This window comes from Protopterus annectens, chromosome 2.part1, assembly GCF_019279795.1.
Source record: "Protopterus annectens isolate FY-2018-M chromosome 2.part1, PAN1.0, whole genome shotgun sequence".
Taxonomy (NCBI): Eukaryota; Metazoa; Chordata; order Ceratodontiformes; family Protopteridae; genus Protopterus; species Protopterus annectens.
Genome location: NC_056729.1, coordinates 1466852430 through 1466876679, shown reverse-complemented (window position 1 = coordinate 1466876679; position 24250 = coordinate 1466852430). Strand labels below are relative to the sequence as shown.

At 46.8% G+C, this 24250-nt stretch overlaps 1 protein-coding gene across 1 annotated transcript in view; it reads left to right on the top strand.

Annotated features, from left to right (window-relative positions):
* WDR19 (WD repeat domain 19) overlaps nucleotides 1-24250 on the top strand; it is a 3663919-nt gene that overhangs the window by 214631 nt on the left and 3425038 nt on the right. The window contains exon 5 of the mRNA XM_044062937.1: nucleotides 16100-16215. Within this exon, the coding sequence (XP_043918872.1) occupies nucleotides 16100-16215 (116 nt within the window). The remainder of the gene's footprint in view (nucleotides 1-16099; nucleotides 16216-24250) is intronic.

Below are 24250 nucleotides of genomic sequence, written 5' to 3'. Positions count from 1 at the left end.
CCCTGCAGAAAACATTTTTAAGGTGTGTTTTCTCTAATGAAGTGTCCTTTTGAGTGTTAACTGGGTTTTACTGTGCATGTGTTTTTCTTTTTTCTCCACTGCTGTGCAACTATTGAATTATTATATTTAAATAACGGGGTGCAGAGTATTCCCCCCTGCAAAAATTGCATTTTAAGGTATGTTTTGTGTAATAAAATTTTCCGTCAAATTATATTCTGCGAAATGAGTTTTCAGCCAAAAAAAATAATATAAATGTAATATATATATATATATACATATATATATATATATATATATATATATATATATATATATATTGTGTGTGTGTGTGTGTATATATATATATATATATATATTTTTTTTTTTTTTTTTTTTTTTAATATCTATGTAAACACACACACACACACACACACACACACATATGCATACATGCACACATAGCTGATAAAGCTTATTGGAGTTTTTTTTCTAAGAAACACTTAAGATGAACTTCTCTTATATCATATGTTACTCGAACTTTACATCAGGAAAAATAAGTTTTCCTTCTTCCAAAAATGCTGCTTACTAGCTCTTTTGTGTAAACTTCCCTATTTAGTCTTTTTATAATGAAGGAAACTAGCACTAACCTCACTTTCATTCTTAAAGTACTATCAGCATTAGCACTTAACTAAACTGTTCTTGTGCCTGTCTTTTGTGCTCCCTATCAAAGTCATGGGGAACATGCTTTAAATTTGTTGAATGCACATAGACGGATTTGGAAGCATGACAGAAGTAAAAATAGGAATGAAAAATGGCCAGCTGTATATTTCTTTTTAGAAAGGTAAATAGGGCTTTACTATTCATTAAACAGAAATTGCAAAGTAAATGTGAATTTTAGTAGGGCAGCAACAAGTTCTGCAGTGTATTACCACATGGATTACTGTTCATGGGTCTATATTATAAGCCTGAAAGCTTAAAAGAGCAAAACCACTCAATAGCAAAGACACGGAACAGAGATTTTTTCCCCCCCAGGGAAAAAAATCGCTGCTCCGCAAAAAAAACCCCAAAAAAACAAATGCAAGCACAGAATAAAGTGGGGGGCTTTACCCCCACACCCTCCCACTTAAATATACCGACTCCAAGATTGCACCACACTGGAGGAAATGGCAAAGTCCCGAAAATGGCCCAGGGATTTTTTTCACTGTTTCGTGTCATTCGCTCTTTTAATCTTTCGAGCTTATGATATAGACCCACAATTCATACCTTCATTAAACACTACAAGTTTAATGCACAAATGGAATATAGGGCAGGCTTTGGCACTGCTGTACTACAAGAAATCCTGTCATTGTTTGCCTCTCTTGGATATTGCAGTACTATGTAGCAGTCTTCCTAACTGATATGATTTACTTCTGTGACCTTCCATGAAGATGATAGTAAAATTTTGTGTAAATATACTTTGCCAGAATAGCAGGCCTTCAAAGAGTGGTCACTTTCAAAGTAAATATACACTTCTTCCTGGCCTCTGAATAGTTGTACATAGTTTGGGAAAATGTTTGGGAAAACTGCAGGGTATAACTATTCCCGGCTCCACAAAGTCTACCCTTGGAACTAGACAAACTTTCAACTTAAGCACTCAAACCATTCACTTATCATCCTGGCACTTGCTCAAAACTCATAGCAAGCACTAATAAACCTTAGCAATAGACCCCCCTCCTATACTGTAGAGAATGACAAGGCTCTCTATTCGACCTTACCAGCCAAACAGTAAAGCAGTTCACTGTACCTATCCAGGCATGTCCAAAGGGCAGTTTCAGGTGTACTGTCCAGTCCAGCTGGTGAATCTGGGCATTTTGAGGTAATGTTACAATTGCCTCATGTACACAGACAACCCTCTTCTCCTTCCACCAAACACTAATACATGCAAGAGATGCAGTTATACAGCCAAACTGGAGGCTAAGCTCTCTCAACCCAAGACTGGACCAGGCAGTCAAGAGAAGAAGGGAATTACTTGCATCACACCACCAGTCTCACATAGACCTTTGAAACCAGCACTGGCAAAAAACACCCATAAATACACGAAAACATACTCGGAAGCTCTAAATAAAAATCTGCAAAAGCAACAGAGACCTCCAAAGCAGATATCCAAGCAACCTCCACCCCCCCAACACAAACCATTAAACACATACTTCACAAAACCAGTGTGCCATGCAATCACAACCTTTAAGGCAAAATAACATACCTGACACACTAGTAATAGGTGACTGTATAGTCAGGCACACTGACGTCCCACTCACTAGGCTGAACAAGGAGAAGGTTACTGTTAGCTGCCTGTCGGGTGTCAAGATCTGCCACATAACACAAGCACTCAGGTCTCTCCCGAACAAATACAAATATGACTCTGCCATTGTCCATGTTGGTGTGAATGACCTGAGCCCTACCTCCCTGGACTACATGAAAAGAGACGTGCAGGAGCTCTCTGATCACGTAGCGCTGGCCGGTATGACCCTGACCCTGAGTAGCATCCTGCCCTCACCAAGAATGATAATTTGGTATAGAGAAAAAATTATCAATTTCAAGAATTGGCTAAGTTTCTGGTGTCATTCAAAGAGGATCCAGTGTCTGTCCACCTGAGATGACGTGCTCGACAAGCCATGCTGCTTCGCTAGAGATGGCTTGCACCTGTCACCCTTAGGCTTTCAAATACTGGCCAAGGCTCTTTCCACCCCCATAGTGCCTTTTTTAGGCAAGGTTCAAAAGACAAACCCACCGCCGTAAATAGCACAAGTAACAAAAAACTGAGGGTAATGCTACTCAATGCCAGAAGTCTAAACCACAAAATGCACACGCTCGAGGCTTTCTCAGTATGGAGAAAATCGATATATGTGCAGTAACAGAAACCTGGTTTAAGGCTTCAGAGAGCTCCCAGCACTACCAGGCTACAGCTCTTACCATATATTTTGGCCACAAAACCCAGACTGAAATACAAAAGGCGGGGGAGTATCCATATTCATCAAGGATATCCAGGTTAGTGGCACAGCACGATGCTTCAGAGATCATCTACGTGCAACTAGCAATGGGCAAAACTGATAATCTGAAGTAGTTAACTTCATTTGCTCAGCAATTTGTGGGTATCGGATCCAATTTGGATCCGAGCTGGCAGCTTTCCAAGTTTAAAGATCTGAGCTCCAAGCTCCTCCCCCAACCCATAATGCCCTGCCATCTCCCTCTATCCCTCAGATCTTGTTTGCCGCGGCTTCTGTAAGCTTATTAGAACGAGCTCCAATAGTGGTATCGTGAGTTTAAGCTTTTTTTATATATATTTCCTGTCAAAATTTTCTATACCTTTGTGTGACTGAATCCCTTATACCTCTTTTAGTAAATTTAGCTAATTTTAACAAAACTCTCTTCTGTATTTTTAGCTTTTTTCCCTCCCCTGCCTGTGTGTGAAGGTGTGTGAGTGTGGGCCTTTTTTCCTTTCTAGAATGAATGAAGACCCCAAAGCTATGTTTTCCAAATGCTCCGAGTGTGGCCATAAGCTGTTCCCAGCGGATTACCACACTCAGTGTGATATTTGCCTGGGGGTTGATCACCTCTCTTCGGGCTGCACTATTTGTGCAGCCTTCAACCCCAGGGCTTTGATGGATAGGAGGACGAAGTTAATCCTTGCAGGCCTTTTGCCCCCGGATTTCACTTCGACCTCCTTCTCCTCCTCTGTGGCGCCAGCCGCGGCTACGGCAGCCCCACTTACCGCTTCCGATCTCCTGGCCGGGACTCGACCTCCCTCTTTGGCCCAGGAGGAAAGGGACGGTAGAAAGAGAGACAAGAGGGAGAGAGAGAGGGAAAACGATAGGCACCGCAGCCACAAGAGGCGGTCCAAATCTGTACCTTCAGGCCCACCGTCCAAGCAGCTTGCCTCTCCCCTCAAGGTCTCCAGGTCTTCCCCCTCCCGGCTTCGTTCTCCACGTTTCTCCCTGGAGCCGGAGGAGGAAACCCGGTCACCTTTGAGGTCGTCTAGGCGGCCTTCCCGGCCGGCCTCGGTGGCTTCGTCCAGATCTACAAGAAGTTTATCCGACGCTGGCATGGACCGGATGATGCGTCGATTTCTGCAGGCCCAGATGCAGATGGGGGTGCTCTTGCCTCCCCCTCTCTGGGGGGGGGGAGCTCGACCCCTTTTTTCACCCCCATTGCTCCTTCTCCGACCCGCCTTCGGGTTTCGTAGCCGTCGGATCCATCTAGCTTCGGAGCCGGGGTGATGTCGGCACCGACAGTGGTTTCTACTTCGGCGCCGACTATACCCTCGAGTCTGTCAGATCCTTTTTCGGATCTGAGCTCTCGGGGCCGTGGGTTGAGCGTCGGATCCGGAGGAGTTAGTGGGCATTCGGCTCTGTTGAGATCGGAGCGCACTGTTCTTTCGGATCCGATAGGATCATCTCCGGCGCCGATCCACTCGCCAGATCCGAGGAGACTGCTTTTGGATCCAAGAGAAAGCAGTTCTCCCTCAGCGTTCGACGTCGTGGAGAGGGTTCTTTCGAGGGATTTGAGGCCCCAGGCTCTTGCTATGGATCCACCCGCAATTCCCTCTCAGACAGGCCTGTCCTCCATCATCCGGCCCCAGGGACAGCCTGCACCTACGTCCCAGATAGTTCCCCTGGAGGAACAGGACATTGTTGGTGAGGCCTCCTCAGACAGCCCCCCCGAAGAGGTCCCTCACAAATGCAAGTGCAAGAGGAGGCACTTGGACTCACCCGAGTCCCTCACGGTGGACACAGACTTAGAGGAAGGGAAAGGTTCCCCAAGGTCACCCCCCCGAAGATGTCTCCTTCGGAGACATTATGGAAATGTTACACATTAGAGGGGGGTGGTCTGCCCAAAAACCTTCCTCGCATGAGTCTGTGTTTCTGGAGGCATTTGACGCAGGCCCATCTACCTCTTGGGTGTCTCCTCCCGCCGACTTCCTGGTAGACCTCATAACTACCAGGGCATGGAAGGAGCCGGACACTGTCGAGCCAATACCCAAGAGACAGGACAGGATCCTCAGCCCTCCCATGGACAGGACAGTTTGGAGCAAGGGTGCCCCAGTGGATGCCATGGTGGTGGCAGCTGCCACTAAAAAGGAATTAGCACAGGAGAGTTCCTCGTTGCATCCTCCAGACAAGGAGTCTCGGATGATGGACCGTTTCGGAAAGCGGATGTTCTCTTCAGCGACCTTCTCTGTAAAGTCACTGAATTATATGGCACAATGTGATTTGGCTCAAGCGGGACCTGATTAAGGAGTACGCTGGGTCACCCCCAGAGTCCATGCCGGCCGATGACAAGCGGACCTTCTCGGCTCGAATGGCCACTCTCAAGTCAATCACCAACACATCTATGCGGCTTCTCTCCCATGCTACGGAGGGAGTGGCTAGAGCTAGCGGAACGGGCGTCGTCTTACGCAGACAGTCCTGGCTCCATCTCTTAGATTTTTGCGGAACCCTTCAAGGCGTCCTTCGTAAATGCCCATTTTGACGGTTCTACACTCTTTGGCAAAACCATCTGCGATACGCTACTCCAGAGCGAGAAAGACGGGAAGACGTTGTCTGCCATCGGGATCCGCTTCTCGGCTCCTCAGAGGTCCTACTCCAGGAACCAAAGAGGACAGAAGAAGATGTGGTTCCGGAAAGCTCAACAATCCCGTTTCACTCCGGATCCCTCGTCCTTCAGAGGCAGAGGAGGACAGGGTGGACGCCGGCCCAGGGGCAGAGGGGGTCCAAAGAACTTTGGGTCGAGAGAACCTTTTTTGGATCGACCCGCGCAGCAGCCCTGAGGGGTTGCCCGACTGCTCCTCTCTGGAGGCAGTCGGGGGGGGGTGCTTCTCGGAATACCTAGCAAAATGGGAGTCCATTTCAACAGATTGCTGGGTGCTCCGAATCATATCCAGAGGCTATTCAATTCCTTTCCTATCTCACCCTCCCCAATCAACAAAACTCCTCGATGTTCCACCCAATCAGAGGGAGGCAGCAGCATCAGAAATTCGAGGGCTGCTAAGAAAAAGAGCTATCCAGCCCCCCCCCCCCCCGAACAATTTGGATCAGGCTTTTACTCCAGGTTCTTTTTAGTACCAAAAAAGATGGGGGACTTACGACCCATTCTCGACCTGTCAACACTGAACCTGTGCTGTCAGTCGCCAAAGAAAAATTCCAGATGGTCACTCTTCAATCCATGCTCCCTCTTTTGCAGGATAACGACTGGATGTGCTTGATAGACCTCAAGGATGCGTACTACCACATTCTGATGGACAAACAATCCAGAAGGTTCCTCCGCTTTCGGCTGGGTGCCAGCCATTATCAGTTCAGGGTCCTACCCTTCGGTCTCACCACAGCCCCCCAGGGTGTTCACCAAGGTCATGGCAGTTGTAGGGGCCCACTTGAGGCTTCAGGGAATACAGGTCTTTCCGTACCTGTACGATTGGCTCCTAACCACCCCCACCAGGCATCCACTCTGCTCAAGCAGGGACTACTTTTTACACCTAGCCCGTCACCTAGGGATCACAGTAAACCACCAGAAATCCTCCCTTCAACCTACTCAAATTTTGGAATTCATAGGGGTCAGGATAGACACTACTCAATCCAGAGTCTTTCTAACAGCGGACAGACTTCGCAGTCTAAGCCTTCACATTCTACACCTCTTACAATCGTCAGTCCCCCAGCAGAACTAGTCCTGAGGGCCCTGGGATCCATGGCAGCGGCCATCAATCTGTCGCCCTTCACTCGCCTGAAGGTGAGAATCCTTCAATGGACATTACAAGTTCAATGTTCCATTCTTTTTCACCCCCTGTCTACTCCTATTCTCCTCAGCAGGATTTGCAGGGAGTCACTTCTTTGGTGGCTCCGCTCCAAAGATCTTCGAGAAGGCCGCCCTTTTGTTATACCCCCTCCCCAAGTCACGGTGACCACGGACGCATCTCTCTTCGGGTGGGGGGGGCATTGCATGGGCAGATCCGTCCAAGGCACGTGCACTTCAGAGACCTCACTGCATATCAATGTCCTGGAGATGAGGGCGGTGCTTCTAGCGTTGCAGGCTCTCCATCCCCTTCTCCCTCCAGGAATTATTGCACTTCAAACAAACAATATGTCGGTAGTCTGGTACATAAACAAACGGGGGAACCAGATCCTATCCACTTTGCAGGGAGGCAATGAGAGTATGGGAATGGGCGATATCCACCAACCACTTTCTCATAGCAACGCACATCCCGGGTCGGTCAAACATCTTGGCGGACAGGTTGAGTCGAACGATCCTCTCACCTTACGAGTGGTCTCTGAACCCAGCAGTAGCAAAACAAATTTCCTCCAGTGGGGTCTACCTTGCTGCGATCTCTTCACTTCGCCTTCGAACACAAAGTGCAGCGAGTTATTCGCTCTGATTCCCCCACCAGGGGAAGCCCCCAGAGACTCTCTAGTTCATGCTTGGCCATCCGGTCTTCTGTATGCTTATCCTCCTCTTCCATTGATGACAAAATTCTTGCAGAAAGCTCGTCGGCTGGGGAGCAGAGGTATCCTCATAGCCCCATTCTGGCCTCATCAAACCTTGTTCCCTTACCCGCGGTTTCATCCAGTACATTCTCCCTGGATCTTAGATCCCAATCCGGATCTGATCTCTCATCCTTTAGGATTGAAGACCCCCGACCTGGACTACCTCAAGCTCTCATCTTGGTTGATCCAGTTCCCCTAATGGTTAGGACTCCCGGTATATCTTCCTCGGTTAAGGCCATCCTGGTGGCCGCCCATAAACCGTCTACCAGGAAAATCTACAAGAGTAAATGGAAACGTTTCTCTGTCTGGGCGGAGCATAGGAACTTGGACCCCTTCACGGCTCCTGTCCCAGCAGTTCTAGACTTTCTCTGTCATACCTTTGATCAAGGAGCTAGTGCTTCTACTATTAAAGTTCAGTTGTCAGCTATTTCCCACTACCACGCTGGAAACAGTTCAGGGCCCCTAGCTTCCTCCAAGATATGCAAAACATTCATGAAAGGAACCTTTTTGTTAAGACCCCCTATTAAAGATGCAGTGCCTCCATGGGATCTTACCCTAGTTCTTCAAGCTCTGACTGGGCCTCCTTTTGGACCCGCAGCTTCAGTCAACTTAAAATATGTATCTTGGAAGACGGCCTTCCTGACTGCCATTACTTCTGCTAGAAGGATATCGGAGCTTCACGCTCTTTGCAACAAGCTTCCATACATAATCTTTCATAAAGAAAGGGTCTCCCTCAGGACTAATCCCTCTTTTCTGCCCAAAGTGGCTTCAGAAGCCAACATCAACCAGTCCATCAATCTACCTGTCTTCTTTCCAAATTTCCAAAACAGAGAAGAATACAGACTTCATTGTCTGGATGTTCACAGACCGTTACGTTTTTACTTAAACAGAACAGCAGATCATCGAAAATCTGATCAACTTTTTGTTTCCTTTGCAAAATCCTGTCTGGGGAAACCAGTCACTAAAGTAACCTTAGCCAGGTGGATTTCACAGTGCATTCTGCTAGCATACAAAAGTTCTGGTCGTCCAGAGCCCCTGAGAGTGCGAGCCCATTCTACCCGATCTATGGCTACTTCTGCTGCTTTCTGGTCAAGGGTTTCTTTGGATGACATTTGTTCAGCAGCTACTTGGGCTTCCTCTCATACCTTTATTACACACTTATAAACTGGATTTAATATCCAGAGGACGTGCATCGTTTGGCTCCGCAGTGCTCTGGAATATCCTTCCATAAGGGCCTCCCAAGTTGCTGGTAGCTGGGCCTCTGTCCCACAGGTTGCTGAGAAAATGAAGTTAACTAATTCAGATAAAGAAGTTATGTACTCACCCTAACGTTCCATCTGAGTAGGTAACTGCATTTGTCTGCAACCGACCCTCCCTCCATCCCCCCGGACCCTTAGTTCGTTATCAAAGGATCAGGATATGTCCTTGTTCACTTGACATCACTGGAACGTATTGTAATCCTTTCCTAGGTTATAGAATTTCTATTGCCTTTTTTTCTGGCAAACTTGATCTGAGGGTTAGAGGGAGATGGCAGGGCATTATGGGTAGGGGAAGGAGCTTGGAGTTCGGATCTTTTAGCTTGGAAAGCTGCCGGCTCGGATCCGAATCGGATCCGATACCCACAGGTTGCAGACAAATGAAATTACCTACTCAGATGGAATGTTATGGTGAGTACATAACTTCTTTTTCAATTTATAGCTTGCTACAGATCACCCACCATGTCCCAGGACCCCCACTCCGCATTCCCGGAAACACTGGGAAACGTAAAGGTCCTACCAAACACCCTGATATTTGGTGATTTCAATTACCCAAACATTAACTGGGAGAACTACTCAAGTACAAACTCCCTTGCCCAACATTTTCTAGAATTTATAAAATCAAATGCCCTGGATCAACTGGTCAACACCCCCACCAGAGGTGACAACATATCGGACCTGGTCATCACCAACATGGGCGACCGGTGTTCCACACCGGAGGTCAACCCCTCGCTGGTTAGATCTGACCATAAACTAATCACTCTGGAAATCCACATTCCGCCACCACCCCTGGTCAAAGAAACCACTGTGAAAAACTTTTCAAAAGCAAACTTCACGTTACTTAAGACCAAGGTGGGAAGTTTCAAAGCCCACGTGCTAAAGGATAACGCTGTCCAAGCTGCAAAATCCATTACTAATGCACTGTATGGGCACCTTCAAGAATGCATGGATCATGTCCTCCAAGAAAAGGAAACCAGTCTGGTGGACCGCTGCCATAAACAAGCTATACAATAGAAGGAGGAAACTAGTACAGAAAAGAGTAAAATCCCAAGAAGGGAAGACATCCCTGATCGGTATCGGCAAGAAACTACGTTCCCTCATAAAATCATCCAAGGCTAGCTTCGAAAGAAAAAGATAACCACAAGGCATTCTTTAGCTATGTCAAGAATCTAAGTGACAATTCTCAGATCTGCTCAGAGTTAGTGCAGAATGGCACAAAATACACTGAACCGACCGATATAGCCAACATCCTGGCAGACAGGTTCAGTGCAAACTTCACCCCCCTCTCACCCCCAAAAGGGCCTATAACTATACCAGAAGAATGTAGTGCCCCTGAAATCACAGACACTCAGGTTAAAACAGCCCTCTCCAAAGCCAAAAACACAGCATCAATGGGACCGGATGGTGTCCCAGGCTGCGTCCTATACAAGCTCAAAGATGAACTAACCCCTCATCTAAACACACTGTTTAAACTCAGCCTCTCCACAGGCTATGGGCCCACAGAGTGGTGCACAGCAACGGTTATTCTGCTCCACAAAGGACCCCAGGAACTATCGCCCTATAAGCCTGACTAGCTTGGTCTGCAAAGCTATGGAGCGCATCATCATGGATCTCATTAACAGAGACATTGGGAACCTCCAAACCCTGGACCCTATCCAGTTCAGCTTTGTTAAGGGCAGATCATGCCTCCTAAACCTGGTGGACTTCTTTGAGACCGTTACCAAGGCTATAGACAAGGGAAAGTTGGTCCATGCAGCCTACCTAGACCTTGCAAAGGCCTTTGACACCATTCCCCACTCAGATATTATAGACAAGTTCACCAGCCTGAACATAAACCCCTACGTCACGAGATGGGTTGCCAACTGGCTCACGGACAGAATCCACACGGTAAAAGTTATGGGAGTTAGGTCTGACTCTAAACCGGTTACAAGTGGTGTTCCCCAAGGCTCAGTCCTAGGACCCCTCCTGTTCGGCATATACTTCTCAGAGGTACAGGCAGGCACAGGAGGACTATGGCTGACCAAGTTCGCAGACGACTGCAAACTAGGGGCTATAATTGACTCTCAAGCTGACACAGACATCCTCTAATAGGGTCTCACTGAGACAGATACCTGGTGTCAAAACCATGGCCTCAAGCTAAATGCAAAAAAAGTGCATAGTCATCCCCTTTGGAAAAAGCAAAGTACCCACAAACTAGCCCCCTAAATACAGAAGACATAATAAGGGTTCTGGGGACCCAAGTAGTATATAGTAACCTCTCCTTTGATAATCACATTGCCAAAGTGGTTAGGAAATCCTTCTATGTGGCCCACCTAATCACAAAAGGGTTTGCATCCAGATCGAAAGAGGTCATTGGGCCCCTCTATGCATCACTCATCAGACCCATCATAGAGTACAATGCTCCATTTGGGATGTACCTTACAAGACACCTGCAACAACTGGAAAGACCACAGAAGTACCTCACCAAGAGGATCACTGGCCTCAAGCAGATGCCCTATGCAGCTCGACTGAAGAAACTCCAGCTGTACTCGGTTGCATACCGCCTACTCAGAGGTGATCTCTGCCTGACATACAAGGCCATGTCCAACCCAGAATTGATGGACATGCTCCACCTAAAGAAAACCATATCCCCTCGAGCCACACGCTCCAGGGATCTAAACCTCACCACAACAATAAGTAAGATGTGCTTGAGGGATAGATTCCTGTCCCAGAGACTTCTCATGCTTTGGAACAAGATTCCAGTCTACATTAGGCAGAGCTCCTCGCTTACCCTCTTCAAGAGAAACCTTGACGAGTGGATGGGAAATAGAAAGTTTACCCCAGGGATCACTTCAATGGCTCTGCTGGACAGAGGCACAGGGAACTAATCTAAGAGGGCGGCGAAAGCCAACACATTCTGGCTAGGCTTATAAATGCCTTTGGGCAGATAGCCTAGTACCTACCTATGAATCTGTGAAGGTACTTGCTCTTTTTAGTGTTATAATTATTGTTGATTACTTATGCTAATAACTTGCTTCAGTCACAGTTGCCTTTAGTGGGACTTAGATGATTGAAAGAAAAGAAGAGGGTTCTTGTTAAGACTGGCTTTATGCGAGTGCCTCACATGCCTACTAAGGTTCTAAAGAACTTTTGCATGAGATCAGTGTAATTTCTCAGGGAATAGGAATAATGGACTGCTGAGAACTGTTTTTGTGATGAGGTCAAGTTAAGTGGGACATTACCTGAATGACAATAATTTGTCAGCGTGACCAATTCTTGAAGATGTATTGTTAAGGTAAGTATGCTCAATAAAAATGCAGGTTCACAGCAGCATATTCAATGGAAAACCTTTCATTTTTTTCCTTTACTCTGTGGACAAGGTGTCTTTCACTTCAGGCTGGTGATGGAGCTTTCCTAGGCACCACTTGAAATATTACAAACAGGTTCAAATATATGTGAGAGATGCAACTATTTAGCCAAACTGGAGGCTGAGCTCTCTCATCTCAAAACTGGTGTAACCAGTCAGGAGGAGAAGGTAACCTCACACAACACAATTCCAGTATCACATAGTCCCACCACATCAGCGAACCAAACACATAAATACACAAAAACATACTCGGAGGCTCTAAATAAGAATCTACCTAAGCAACAGAGACCTCCAAAGCAGACATCCAAGCAAACGCTACCTTAAAACAAAACACGCACAACACATAACCCACAAAGTCAGTGTGCCAAGCAGCCACAGCCCTTAAGGCTGAATAACACACCTGATACTCTTGTAATAGGTGACTCTATTGTCAGACACACTGACGTCCCGCTCACTAGGCTGAATAAAGAGAAGGTCACGGTGAGCTACCTGTCGGGTGCTAGGATCCACCACATAACGCAAGCACTCAGGTCACTCCAAAGCAAATATAAATATGACTCAGTCATTGTACATGCTGGTGTGAATAACCTGAGACGTACCTCCCTGGACTACATGAAAAGAGACATAGAGGAGCTCTCTGATCATGTAGCCCAGGCTGGTATGACCCTGTCCTTGAGCAGCATCTTACCCTCACCTAGAATGATGCCACAGTACAAAGACAAAATTATCGATTTTAACAATTGGCTAAAATGTTGGTGTCATTCAAAGGGGATCCAGTGTCTGTCAGCCTGGGATGACATGCTCGACAAGCCACGTTGCTTCGCTAGGGACGGCTTGCACCTGTCACCACTGGGCTTTCGGATATTGGCAAAGGCTCTTGCCACCCCCATAGTGCCTTTTTAGGCAAGGCTCAAAAGTCAAACCCACCCCCATAGACAGCACAAGGAACAAGAAACTAAGGGTAATGCTGCTAAATGCCAGAAGTCTTAACCTCAAGATGCACGCACTCGAAGCTCTCCTCAGTAGGGAGAACATCGATATCTGTGCAGTGACAGAAACCTGGTTCAAGGCTCCAGAGAGCACCCCAGCACTACCAGGCTATACCTCATATCATGCTTTTCGGCCCCAAAACCAGGACCGAACCACAAAAGGAGGGGGAGTTTCCATATTTATCAAGGATAGCCACACCTCCAGGTTAGTGGCATTGCACGAAGTATCGGAGACCATCCATGTGCAACTAACAGTGGGCAAGACTGCTTTTCAGTTTATAGCATCCTACAGACCACCCTCTCAAAGTCAGGAATCACACTCGGCTTTCCTGAAAACATTGAAGAACATGAAGATCTCTCCGAACACCATTATATTGGGTGACTTCAACTACCCAAACATTGACTGGGAGCACTACTCAAGCCCCAGCACCTTAGCCCAAAGGTTCCTGGAAATTATAAACTCAAATGCTATGGAACAAATAGTCACCACTCGCACAAGAGGGGACAATATACTAGACCTGATCATTACCAACATGGGGACTCTATGCTCCACACCAGAAGTATATCCCTCATTGGTAAGATCAGACCATAAATTAATTTCACTGGATGTCCACATCCCGACCCCCACCCCCAGCCCAGAAAACCACAGTGAAAAACTTCTCAAAAGCGAACTTCTCACTTCTCAAAACCGAAGTGGAATCCTTCAAGGCCCCAAGGACAGTGGAAACTATGGCCCAAACTGCAGAATCCTATATAAACGCATTCTACGGACATCTCCAGGAATGCATGGATCATGCTATCCCAAACAAAACCAAGACCCAATCATCCAAAGGCAGGCGTCCAGTCTGGTGGACCCCTGCCATAAATAAACTGTACAACAGAAGGAGGAAGCTACTACATGATAGAGCAAAATCCCTAATAGGGAAGGCATCTCTGATCAGTACTAGCAAAAAATTACGATCCCTCATAAAATCCCCCAAGGCCAGCTTCGAGAGAAAAATTGCACAGGACACCAAAGACAATCGTAAGGCTTTTTTCAGTTATGTTAGAAACCTGGGATGCAACTCGCAGACTTGTTCTGAGTTGATTCTAAACGACAAAAAATACACTGAACCCACAGACATCGCCAATATCCTGGCAGACAGGTTCAGTGCAAACCCCCCCCCCCACCAAAAGAGCAAGTATCTATCCCGGCAGAGGGCTATCTCCCCAAACATCTCTGATGCTCAGGTGAAGGCTGCCCTCTCCAAAGCAAAAAACACTGCTTCCGTGGGACCAGATGGTGTCCCAGGTTGCGTCCTACATGAACTCCATGAGGAACTAATCCCTCAAATAAAACAGCTATACAATCTCAGCCTCACTACAGGATATGTGCCCACAGAATGGCATACAGCAACAGTGGTCCCACTCCACAAAGGTGGAGCCTCTACGGACCCTGGAAACTATTGCCCCATAAGCCTGACTATCTTAATCTGCAAGGCTATGGAGAGGATCATCATGGAGCTCATAAACAAAGACATTGGGGACCTACAGACATTAGATCCTACCCAGTTCGGCTTTGTCAAGGGCAGATCCTGCCTTTTGAACCTGGTTGACTTCTTCGAAACAGTCACCAAAGCCATAGATGAAGGGAAGGTAGTCCACACAGCCTATCTGGACCTTGCAAAGGCATTTGACACAATACCCCACTCGGGCATCATAGATGAGCTATCCAGCTTAAATATAAACCCCTATGTCACAAGATGGGTTGCAAACTGGCTCAAAGACAGAACCCACAGAGTGAGAGTTGCTGGAGCCATGTCCGACTCGAAACCGGTCACAAGTGGCGTCCCACAGGGTTCTGTCTTGGGATCACTCTTGTTCGGTATATACATTTCCGAGGTACAGGCAAACGTGGGAGGACTATGGCTCACCAAGTTCGCAGATGACTGCAAACTGGGCGCCATAATCAACTCTCCAGCTGACACAAACATCCTTCAAAAAGGTCTCACAGAGACAGATAACTGGTGCCAGCGCCATGGTTTAAAGCTAAATGACAAAAAATGTATAGTCATACCCTTTGGCAAAAACAATGTGCCCACAAATTACCACATAGGCGGAAACCCATTAAGTACAGAGAAAGTTATTAGGGACCTGGGGACCCAAGTTGATAGCAATCTCTCCTTTGAAAACCACATTGCCAAAGTGGTTAGAAAGACCTTCTACATAGCCCACCTCATCACGAAGGGTTTCACATCTAGATCAAGAGAGGTAATCATGCCCCTTTATTCATCCCTCATCAGGCCCATCATAGAATACAATGCCCCTTTTGGAATGTACCTTACCCGACACCTGCAGCAATTAGAAAGACCCCAAAAGTATCTCACCAGGAGGATCAAGGGTCTCAAACAGATGCCATATGCTGCTCGGTTAAAAAAAACTCCAGCTCTACTCAGTTGCATACCGCCTACTTGAGGCGATCTATGCCTGACATACAAAGCTATGTCAAATCCAGAATTAATGGACATGCTCCACCTCAGTAAATCTAAATCCCTTAGAGCCACACGCTCGAGGGACTTGAACCTCAGCACAGAAATAAATAGAACTTGCTGGAGGGACAGGTTCATAACCCAGAGGCTCCCTTCGCTCTGGAATAGAATTCCAGTTCATGTGAGGCAGAGCACCTCACTGAATCTCTTCAAGAAGAATCTCGATAGGTGGATGGGGGATCGTAGGTTTGTCCCAGGGATTACTCCCGTGTCACTATTGGACAGAGGCACAGTAAACTAAACCTTGAAAAGGGCACAGTATACTCAAATCAAGAGGTGGCGTAAGCCATACAGAATCGGGCTAGGCTTATAATTGCCCCAGGGCAGATAGCCTAGTATGAACCTATGAACCTATGAACCTAAGTATATATTATGTTGAGATTTATAGCTTTATGTTCTTTCTTTCCAGAGATCATTTCAGAAGCATATACATATCTGTTGAGTTCACGTCTTATTTGAAATATTAATTTTTCTTTTATTTCCTTTAATCTAGGGACCAGATGTCTTTTTTACTTTGGTCTAAAGTTGGGGCTTTGCTGGCTGTTGGAACAGCAAAGGGGAATTTACTTCTGTACAACCCACAGACATCTCGAAAAATTCCAGTACTAGGTAAGCAGTTTGTCTTATTATTTGAAGTACTGTTATGTGCATGGATGTTTCATGGCTTTTAAGAGTAAATGTTCCTACAGGAAACACATTACCCTTTATGCTCACCCGTGTTGTACATAGGTCATTCCTATTACATGAAGGGGAGCCTAATTTATTTATTTATTTAACATTTGATCTGAAGTAGGATATTCATTTGTCTGCAACCTGTGGGTTATGGATCCGATATCGGATCCGAACCGGCATAGTTTTCCAGCTATGGATCCAAGCTCTCAGCTCCTCCCCTCACCCATAATGCCCTGCTCTACCCTCATGACCTCAGATCTTGTTTGCCGCGCTGGTAACTAGATGTGGATTTCATAGCTCTCAGCTAAGTGGATTTTTCTTGTTAAAAAATAGAGAATTTTTTCCTTCTTTAATAATTTTTGTGTGAAAGTTGTAGGTTTCCTATTATTATTGACTGTTTTTGAGTCCCGGGTTCGGAGCAACTGGAGCCGAGCAGCTTCGGAGCCGGGGGGAGGTCGGAGCCGATAGTACTTGGTACTTCGGATCCGACCATGCCCTCGAGTGCGTCGGATCCGATCTCTCGGAGCCTGGATCCGAGCCGGATCCGGGGATCAGTGCTCCTTCGGCGCGGTCTGTGTCGGAGCGCACTGTCCCTTCGGATCCGAGTGCTTCGGCGCCGGCTCCGATCCACTCTTCGGATCCGAGGGGGAGCCGATTGTCGGATCCTTTGGTCGAGGTCGGCTCCCCTTCGGCTTTTGATGTAGTGGAGAGGGCTCTGTTGAGGGTCTCGGACCCCGGCACTTGCTTCGTCTCCGTCCGCTCCCTCTGCACTGGGCCAGGCTTCCACCATCCGGCCCTGGGACAGCCCGTTTCTGTGCCCCAAGTTGCTCCCATGGAGCAAATTGCTGCTGCGAGGACTCCTCTGACAGCCCCCAGAGGAGGCTCTCATAGCATACGTGCAAAAGGAGGCACATTGACTCCCTGAGTCTCTCACTGAAGACACGGACTTGGAGGAAGGGAAGGCTCCCCACGGTCACCCCGAGGATGTCTCCTTGAGACATCATGGAAATACTCCGTATTAGGGGGTGGTCTGCCCCAAGTCTTCCTCGGACGAGTCCGTGTTCTTGGAGGCATTGAAGCGGGCCCGTCTACCTCTTGGGTGTCCCCTGCCGACCCCTGGTGGACCTTATTACCACCAGGGCGTGGAAGGAACCGGACACCGTGGAGCCAATTCCCAAAAGACCTGATAGAATCCTTAGCCCGCCTTCTGACAGGACCCATTGGAGTAAGGGGCCTCCTGTAGATGCCATGTTGATGGCGGCCACAAAGAGGGAACTGGCTCAGGAGAGTCCCTCAGTCCACCCACCGAGCAAGGAGTCTCGGATGATGGACCGCTTGGGAAGCGGATGTTCAGTTCGGCGACCTTCTCGGTAAGGCGCTGAACTATTTGGCACATGTTATTCGGATGCAGCGAGACCTTATTAAGAGTACGCTGCATCCCCTGAGTCCATTTCGGAGGAGGACAGAGCTCTGCACTCCACCAAAATGGCCACTCTTAGGTCAGTCACAAATACTTCTATGCGGCTACTCTCCCATGCTACGGGCGCCGCTAGAGCTGCGGGACAGGACTGGTCACTAGGCGTCAGGCCTGGCTCCGCCACTCATTTCTGAGCCCTTCAAGGCGTCGTTGCGAACGCCCCTTTGATGGTTCTGCTCTGTTTGGCAAGACCGTTCGCGAGGCGTTGACCCAGAGCGAGAAGGACGGAAGACGCTGTCTGCCGTCGGAATCCGCTTCTCTGCACCCCAGAGGCCCTATTCTAGGAACCAAAAGGGTCAGAAGAAGATGTGGTTCGAAGTCGCAGCAGTCCCAGCCTGCTCCGGACAACCAGTCCTTCCGTGGCAGAGGAGGACAGGGAGGACGCCGCCCTAGAGGCAGAGGGGCTCCCAGAACCTTGGGTCCAGGGAACCTTTCTCTGAGCGGCCAGCGCAGCAACCCTGAGGGTTGCCCGACTGCTCTACTCTGGAGGCAGTCGGGGGCGTTCGGGCACCTAGCGGCATGGGAGTCCATAACATCGGACCGCTGGGTTCTCCAAATCATATCCAGGGGATATCGCATTCCTTTCCTTCACCTTCCAAAGTTGAAGTCCCTCCCAGACGTACCACCCGGTCAAAGGGAGGCCGCTTTGGCAGAAATTGGCCATCTGCTAGAGAAAAGAGCCATCCAGCCCGTTCCCCAGACCAGATCGGATCAGGGTTCTACTCCAGGTTCTTTTAGTGCCAAAAAGACGGGGAACTAAGACCAATCCTAGACCTCTCTCTCTTGAACCTGGCAGTCCCCAAAGAAAAATTCGAATGGTCACTCTACAATCTATTCTCCCCTTCTGGGAGAAGGCCACTGGATGTGCTCGATAGATCTCAAGGAGCGTACTACCACATCCTAATGGACAGGCGCTCAGGAGGTTTCTCCGCTTCGGCTGGGAGCCAGTCACTACCAGTTCGGGTCCTTCCCTTTGGTCTCACCACAGCCCCCTGGGTGTTTTCCAAAGTACTAGCAGTGGTAGCGGCCCACCTGAGCCTTCAGGGCGTGCAGGTCTTTCCCTACCTGGACGACTGGCTCCTTACCGCCCCAACAAGGCATCTACTTCTCTCGGCGCGAGACTCCTTTCTCCATCTTGCTCCATTTCTGGGCATCACAATAAATACAAACAAGTCCAACCTGGCACCCACTCAGCTCTTAGATTTCATAGGGGCCAGACTAGACACAAGGAGTTCTGAGCCTTCCTTACTGCGGACAGAGTTCTAAATCTGCAGCTCCAGGTGCGGGCCATTCTCCATTCATGTTCTGTTCCAGCGGAGTTGGTCCTGAGGGCTCTAGGGTCCATGGCTTCGTCGATAGCACTTCTTCCTCTTGCCAGGCTCAATATGCGCATTCTACAGTGGGCGCTCTTAGTTCAGTGGTCATACCTTGCTCTCCCCATGCATCATCCCATAGCGATCAGCAAGGCTTGCAAGCGGTCCCTCTTGTGGTGGCTCCACTCCCCGGATCTCCACGAGGGTCGCCCATTTTGTGCTTCTCCCGCTCTCGCCACGGTGACCACGGACGCCTCCCGCCTCGGGTGGGGGGGGCACTTTGTGGGCCGGACAGTCCAAGGCACGTGGAACGATTCAGAGACCTTACTGCATATCAATGTTCTAGAGATGAGAGCAGTGCTCTTAGCGTTGCTAGCACTTCAGGACTTTCTTCCCTTGGGAACAATTGCGATTCAATCGGACAATATGTCTGTTGTCTGGTACATCAACAAGCAAGGGGGAACAAGGTCTTACCCTCTTTGTCGAGGCCATGAGAGTTTGGGAATGGGCAACCTCCACCAATCGCTTTCTCATAGCAACGCACATTCCGGTCGGTCCAACATCCTAGCAGACAAGCTCAGTCGCACCATTCTGACCCCTTACGAGTGGTCTCTCAATTGTCAAGTAGCGGGCATATTCGCACGGTGGGGAACCCCTTCATGCGATCTTTTGCTTCTCCCTCAAACACCAAGTGCGACAGTTTTTCGCTCTAATACCTCCTCCCGGAGGTACCCCAAGAGGCAGCTCTGGTGCATGCTTGGCCACCCGGTCTTCTGTATGCCTATCCACCCTTGCCTCTGATGCTGCAAGTTCTTCAGAAAGCCTCTCGGGTGGGTTGCAGAATGATTCTCATTGCTCCATTCTGGCCTCGACAGATCTGGTTCCCCTTCCTAAGGTCTCACTCGGTGAATCCTCCTTGGATTCTAGATCCCATTCGGATCTGATATCCCATCCTTCCTGCATTCCTCCTCCGAACCTGGACAACCTGAAGCTGACCGCTTGGCTGCTCCAGTTCCACTCTTGATAAGGACTCGGTATTTCTTCTCCGGTAAAGGCTATTTTAGTGGCGGCTCATAAACCATCCACTAGAAAGGTTTACGAAGCAAATGGAAACGTTTCTCTGTGTGGCGGGCGGCAAGGCCTAGATCCCTTCACGGTTCCTCTCCCTGTAGTGCTTGATTTTCTAACCTCTCTCTTTAATGATGGTGCCAGCAGTTCCACAGTCAAAGTTCAACTGGCGGCTATTTCTCACTATCACATTGGTCAAGAGTCTAATCCTCTTATGTCAGCCAAATTGTGCAAAACTTTTCTTAAGGGTACTTTCCTTCTCAGGCCCCTATAAAGCAAGCAGTTCCTCCTTGGGACCTTTCTTTGGTCCTACAGGCCTTGACCGCTCCCCCTTTCGAGCCCGCGGCTACAGTGGATCTCAAATTCTTGTCTTACAAGACAGCCTTTTGGTAGCCATTACATCAGCCAAGAGAGTTTCTGAACTTCAAGCTTTATCAGCTAAACCTCCTTACTTGGTTTTTATCCGGACCGTGTCTCCTCAGGACCAACCCGTCCTTCCTTCCTAAAATCGCTTCTGAAGCAAACATCAATCAATCCATTAACCTCCCTGTTTTCTTCCCTAAGTATGAAAACAAAGGTGAATATAGGCTACACTCACTAGATGTTCACAGGCAACTAAGATTTTATCTCAACAGGACAGCTGGTCATAGGCAATCCGACCAGCTGTTTATTTCCTTTGCAAAATTCAATTTGGGCAAGCCAATTTCTAAAGTTTCTCTGTCCCGCTGGATTTCACAGTGCATTTTATTGGCTTATCAAGCGTCAGGAAGGCCCGCACCGGAGGGTGTTCATGCCCATTCAACCCGGTCAGTATCTACCTCGGCAGCCTTCAAGGCTAGGATTCCTCTAGATGATATTTGTGCAGCAGCCACGTGGGCTTCATCTCATACATTTATTTCTCACTATAAGTTGGATCTTGCATCTAGGGGTAGAGCATCCTTTGGCTCAGCGGTGCTCCGGAATATCCTTCCATGATGGCCGCCCAAGATTCAGGTAGCTGGGGACTCTGTCCCACAGGTTGCAGACAAATGAATATCCTACTTCAGATTTAGAAGTTATGTACTCACCATAACGTTCCATCTGAGTAGGTGTATTCATTTGTCTGCAACCATCCCGCCCTCCTATCCCCCTGGCCTTTCAGTTTCCTGCATATTACTTGTTACCCTTTTGAGGGTATTGTTGCTTTGGCAAACTCGATCTGAGGTCATGAGGGTAGAGCAGGGCATTATGGGTGAGGGGAGGAGCTGAGAGCTTGGATCCATAGCTGGAAAACTATGCCGGTTCGGATCCGATATCGGATCCATAACCCACAGGTTGCAGACAAATGAATACACCTACTCAGATGGAACGTTATGGTGAGTACATAACTTCTAATTAACTGGGAAAGGCCGACTTGGAACGTAGCCAATTTTCAGCGGAGGCCCAGGGAGAAGTGCTCCAGATGCATGTCTTTGAATGTGGGAGGAAACCGGAGCACCCGGAGGAAACCCACAGGAATGCAGGGAGGACATGTAGACTCCACACAGAAGGCACCCCAGCCGAGAATCGAACTGGAGAACCTCTTTCTGTGAGACGACAATGCTACCGCTGCACCACTGCGCCATCCAATGCAAAGAATTTAATTAGGCTACCAACAGAAAATGACACAAGGCCCCAGAAATGGTTTGACCTTGACGTAATATATAGAGATGGGCTGACAGGCAAGTGCATGGCCTGGCATATGCATTGTACCATAAGCATTCACCTTTTTGAATAATTTATTTACTGCAATTAAGTATACTAGAATTTAACTTGGAGATCCCTGACATATTTCCCATTAATTTTATTAAAGTATATATTTCTTTTATACAAATTGTTGTTTATGAAAGCCCGGTTGGCTTAGTAGTCATTTTGCCAATAATTTCTGGACATTATTTTGAATAGTTTATATGTTTTCCAGAGAGTTGCACTGTTTTGAAGTGGTGGGGTAGGGGGCTACATGGCTATATTCCGGAAGTTTGTTTTGTATTTCTCCTTGCCCCTAGGACACACACCCTCCCTCATGGAGGATGGGAATGCCCATCCTGCCTGACAGCATCATTAAGTACCCAAGCCGCTATTAGAACTCTGGTCTCTTGGGACATAGTCATGGCTTTATCCCCATATGCCACCAGTGCAGATGCTATATTCTGGAAGTTGGTATACATATTCAGTGTTCTATGCTTATAAACAAACTCATGAACCTACTTAAAGGTCTTTTTGTAGTTTGTGGCTCAAATAAAACCTTTCAAAGCTAACACTATTTACATAATTCAGAATATTTTAAACACTTTCAAAGATGATGCATGTTTGATAATTAATATCATTCTCTTCCGCTGTTTTTCCACTCATACTGAAAATAAGTAATTCATGTTTGAAGGTGTAACTGTGCCCACATGAAAATACATCATACAGCTGCAGGTATTTTATCATGATTTACTGATGTTGAGATCTGCTGTTGGACTATCATAGTGAAGGCAGTTAAAGGCCTTAATAAGGCTCCCCTCTTTTAAGCTTTAGTAGACTGAAGATAACCGCAGTGCTGCTAGCCTTCTTTCATGAGGTAGATGTTTTAGACTTCTAACATTGTGTAAAATCCTTGGCATCTGCTTATAAAGTTAAGAGCATATTATGTTTCTAGTCTTATTAGGGCTACATTTAGTTGATAAAATTCCTGCGGCAACCTTACAGAGAATATTCTTAGGATTAAGTTCATAATGCTCAGTGTATTTCTTATAAATGTACAGAGCAAGGTGTTTAAAACTGAAGCCTGTGCTAATAATGATCCCTAGATACTTCATTCATAAACTCAATGTCTGTGTGTGTGTATCATTCATGGTATGTGGGTGCTCATCATGTAACTTGATAATATGTGACTCTCCACATTTGTTTGATGTTTACAGAACTTGATTGTGGGCTCGTATATCAACTTATGAAGTTGGGATTGTAATGTTGCATGATCCTTGACAACACTGACTATTAATGCAGTCTTTGTATTGTCTTCAAAGTTTATCATATCATGGGGTTACTAATCGAAAAATAAATGTAAAAATAAAGGGCTTAATACAGATTCCTGGAGTGTCCCCTGTATAATAGTCTTAGGTTTTGATAAAGTGATAACTACTCAAACCAGATCAGTTATTTGTTACCTTCTTTAAGTTGATGAACAGTCATGTCATGAGGGGTGCTGCCAAAGACAATTGTTAGGTCCTTGTAGACTGCATCCAGTGGAAGACTCTGAACAGCTGCTTGAATCACTGAATTACAAAACTGGATTCACTTTGAACCACAAGTACAACTAGCCAAAAAAAGATACATTGTATAACATCATTTATCTCAACAGGTATCAAACATAATAATTTAAATCCACAGAAAAACTGCCACCAACTTCCAGAGCAGTAAAGTCCAACAAAAATAAAAGCAAATAATACAAGAACACTGATGGACCCAAGAAAGGCACAGGTTAAAAACTTAATTTATTATAGGTCATAAGCGCTTTCACAGCTACTGCTGCTTCATCAGATAACAAACGCATTAAACCAAAGCTGTTTTTTAAAACACAAAAGTGAAACAGTATTAAGTCACATGACCACAGAATTTAAAGAAACACAGCTAAAATATATGCTATTTAAACAGCACATAAAAACATGCACATATAAATGCAACATAAAAATATATACTTTTTTTTATATAAAACATCCTATAAGCAGGTAAAAATACTGATTTAGCTAACAAGAAAACAAACCCATATAATTGGAGATGCAAAGGCAAATACTTTCATCTGGCTAGTGGTCTTGACTTCAGTTTGGGTTTAATCATTCAAACTCATTCAGCCCATGTCCAAAATCTCCCCTCAGCCTGATAATCCATTTAGCTTCCATCTTTTGAGTTTGATTTCTTATATCTCCACCCATTATAGTCTCAAAGACTCTACCAATAACAAGAAATTTAAATGTGTGCCTAGAATCAGTGGCCAGTACATGTTTTGACAAAGCACTAGTTGTGCTTCCCTTATGTATATAATAAACATGCTCTTTTATTCTCTCCTTTAAAGCCCTATCAGTCTTTCCTGTATAAAATTTGGAACATTCCTTAC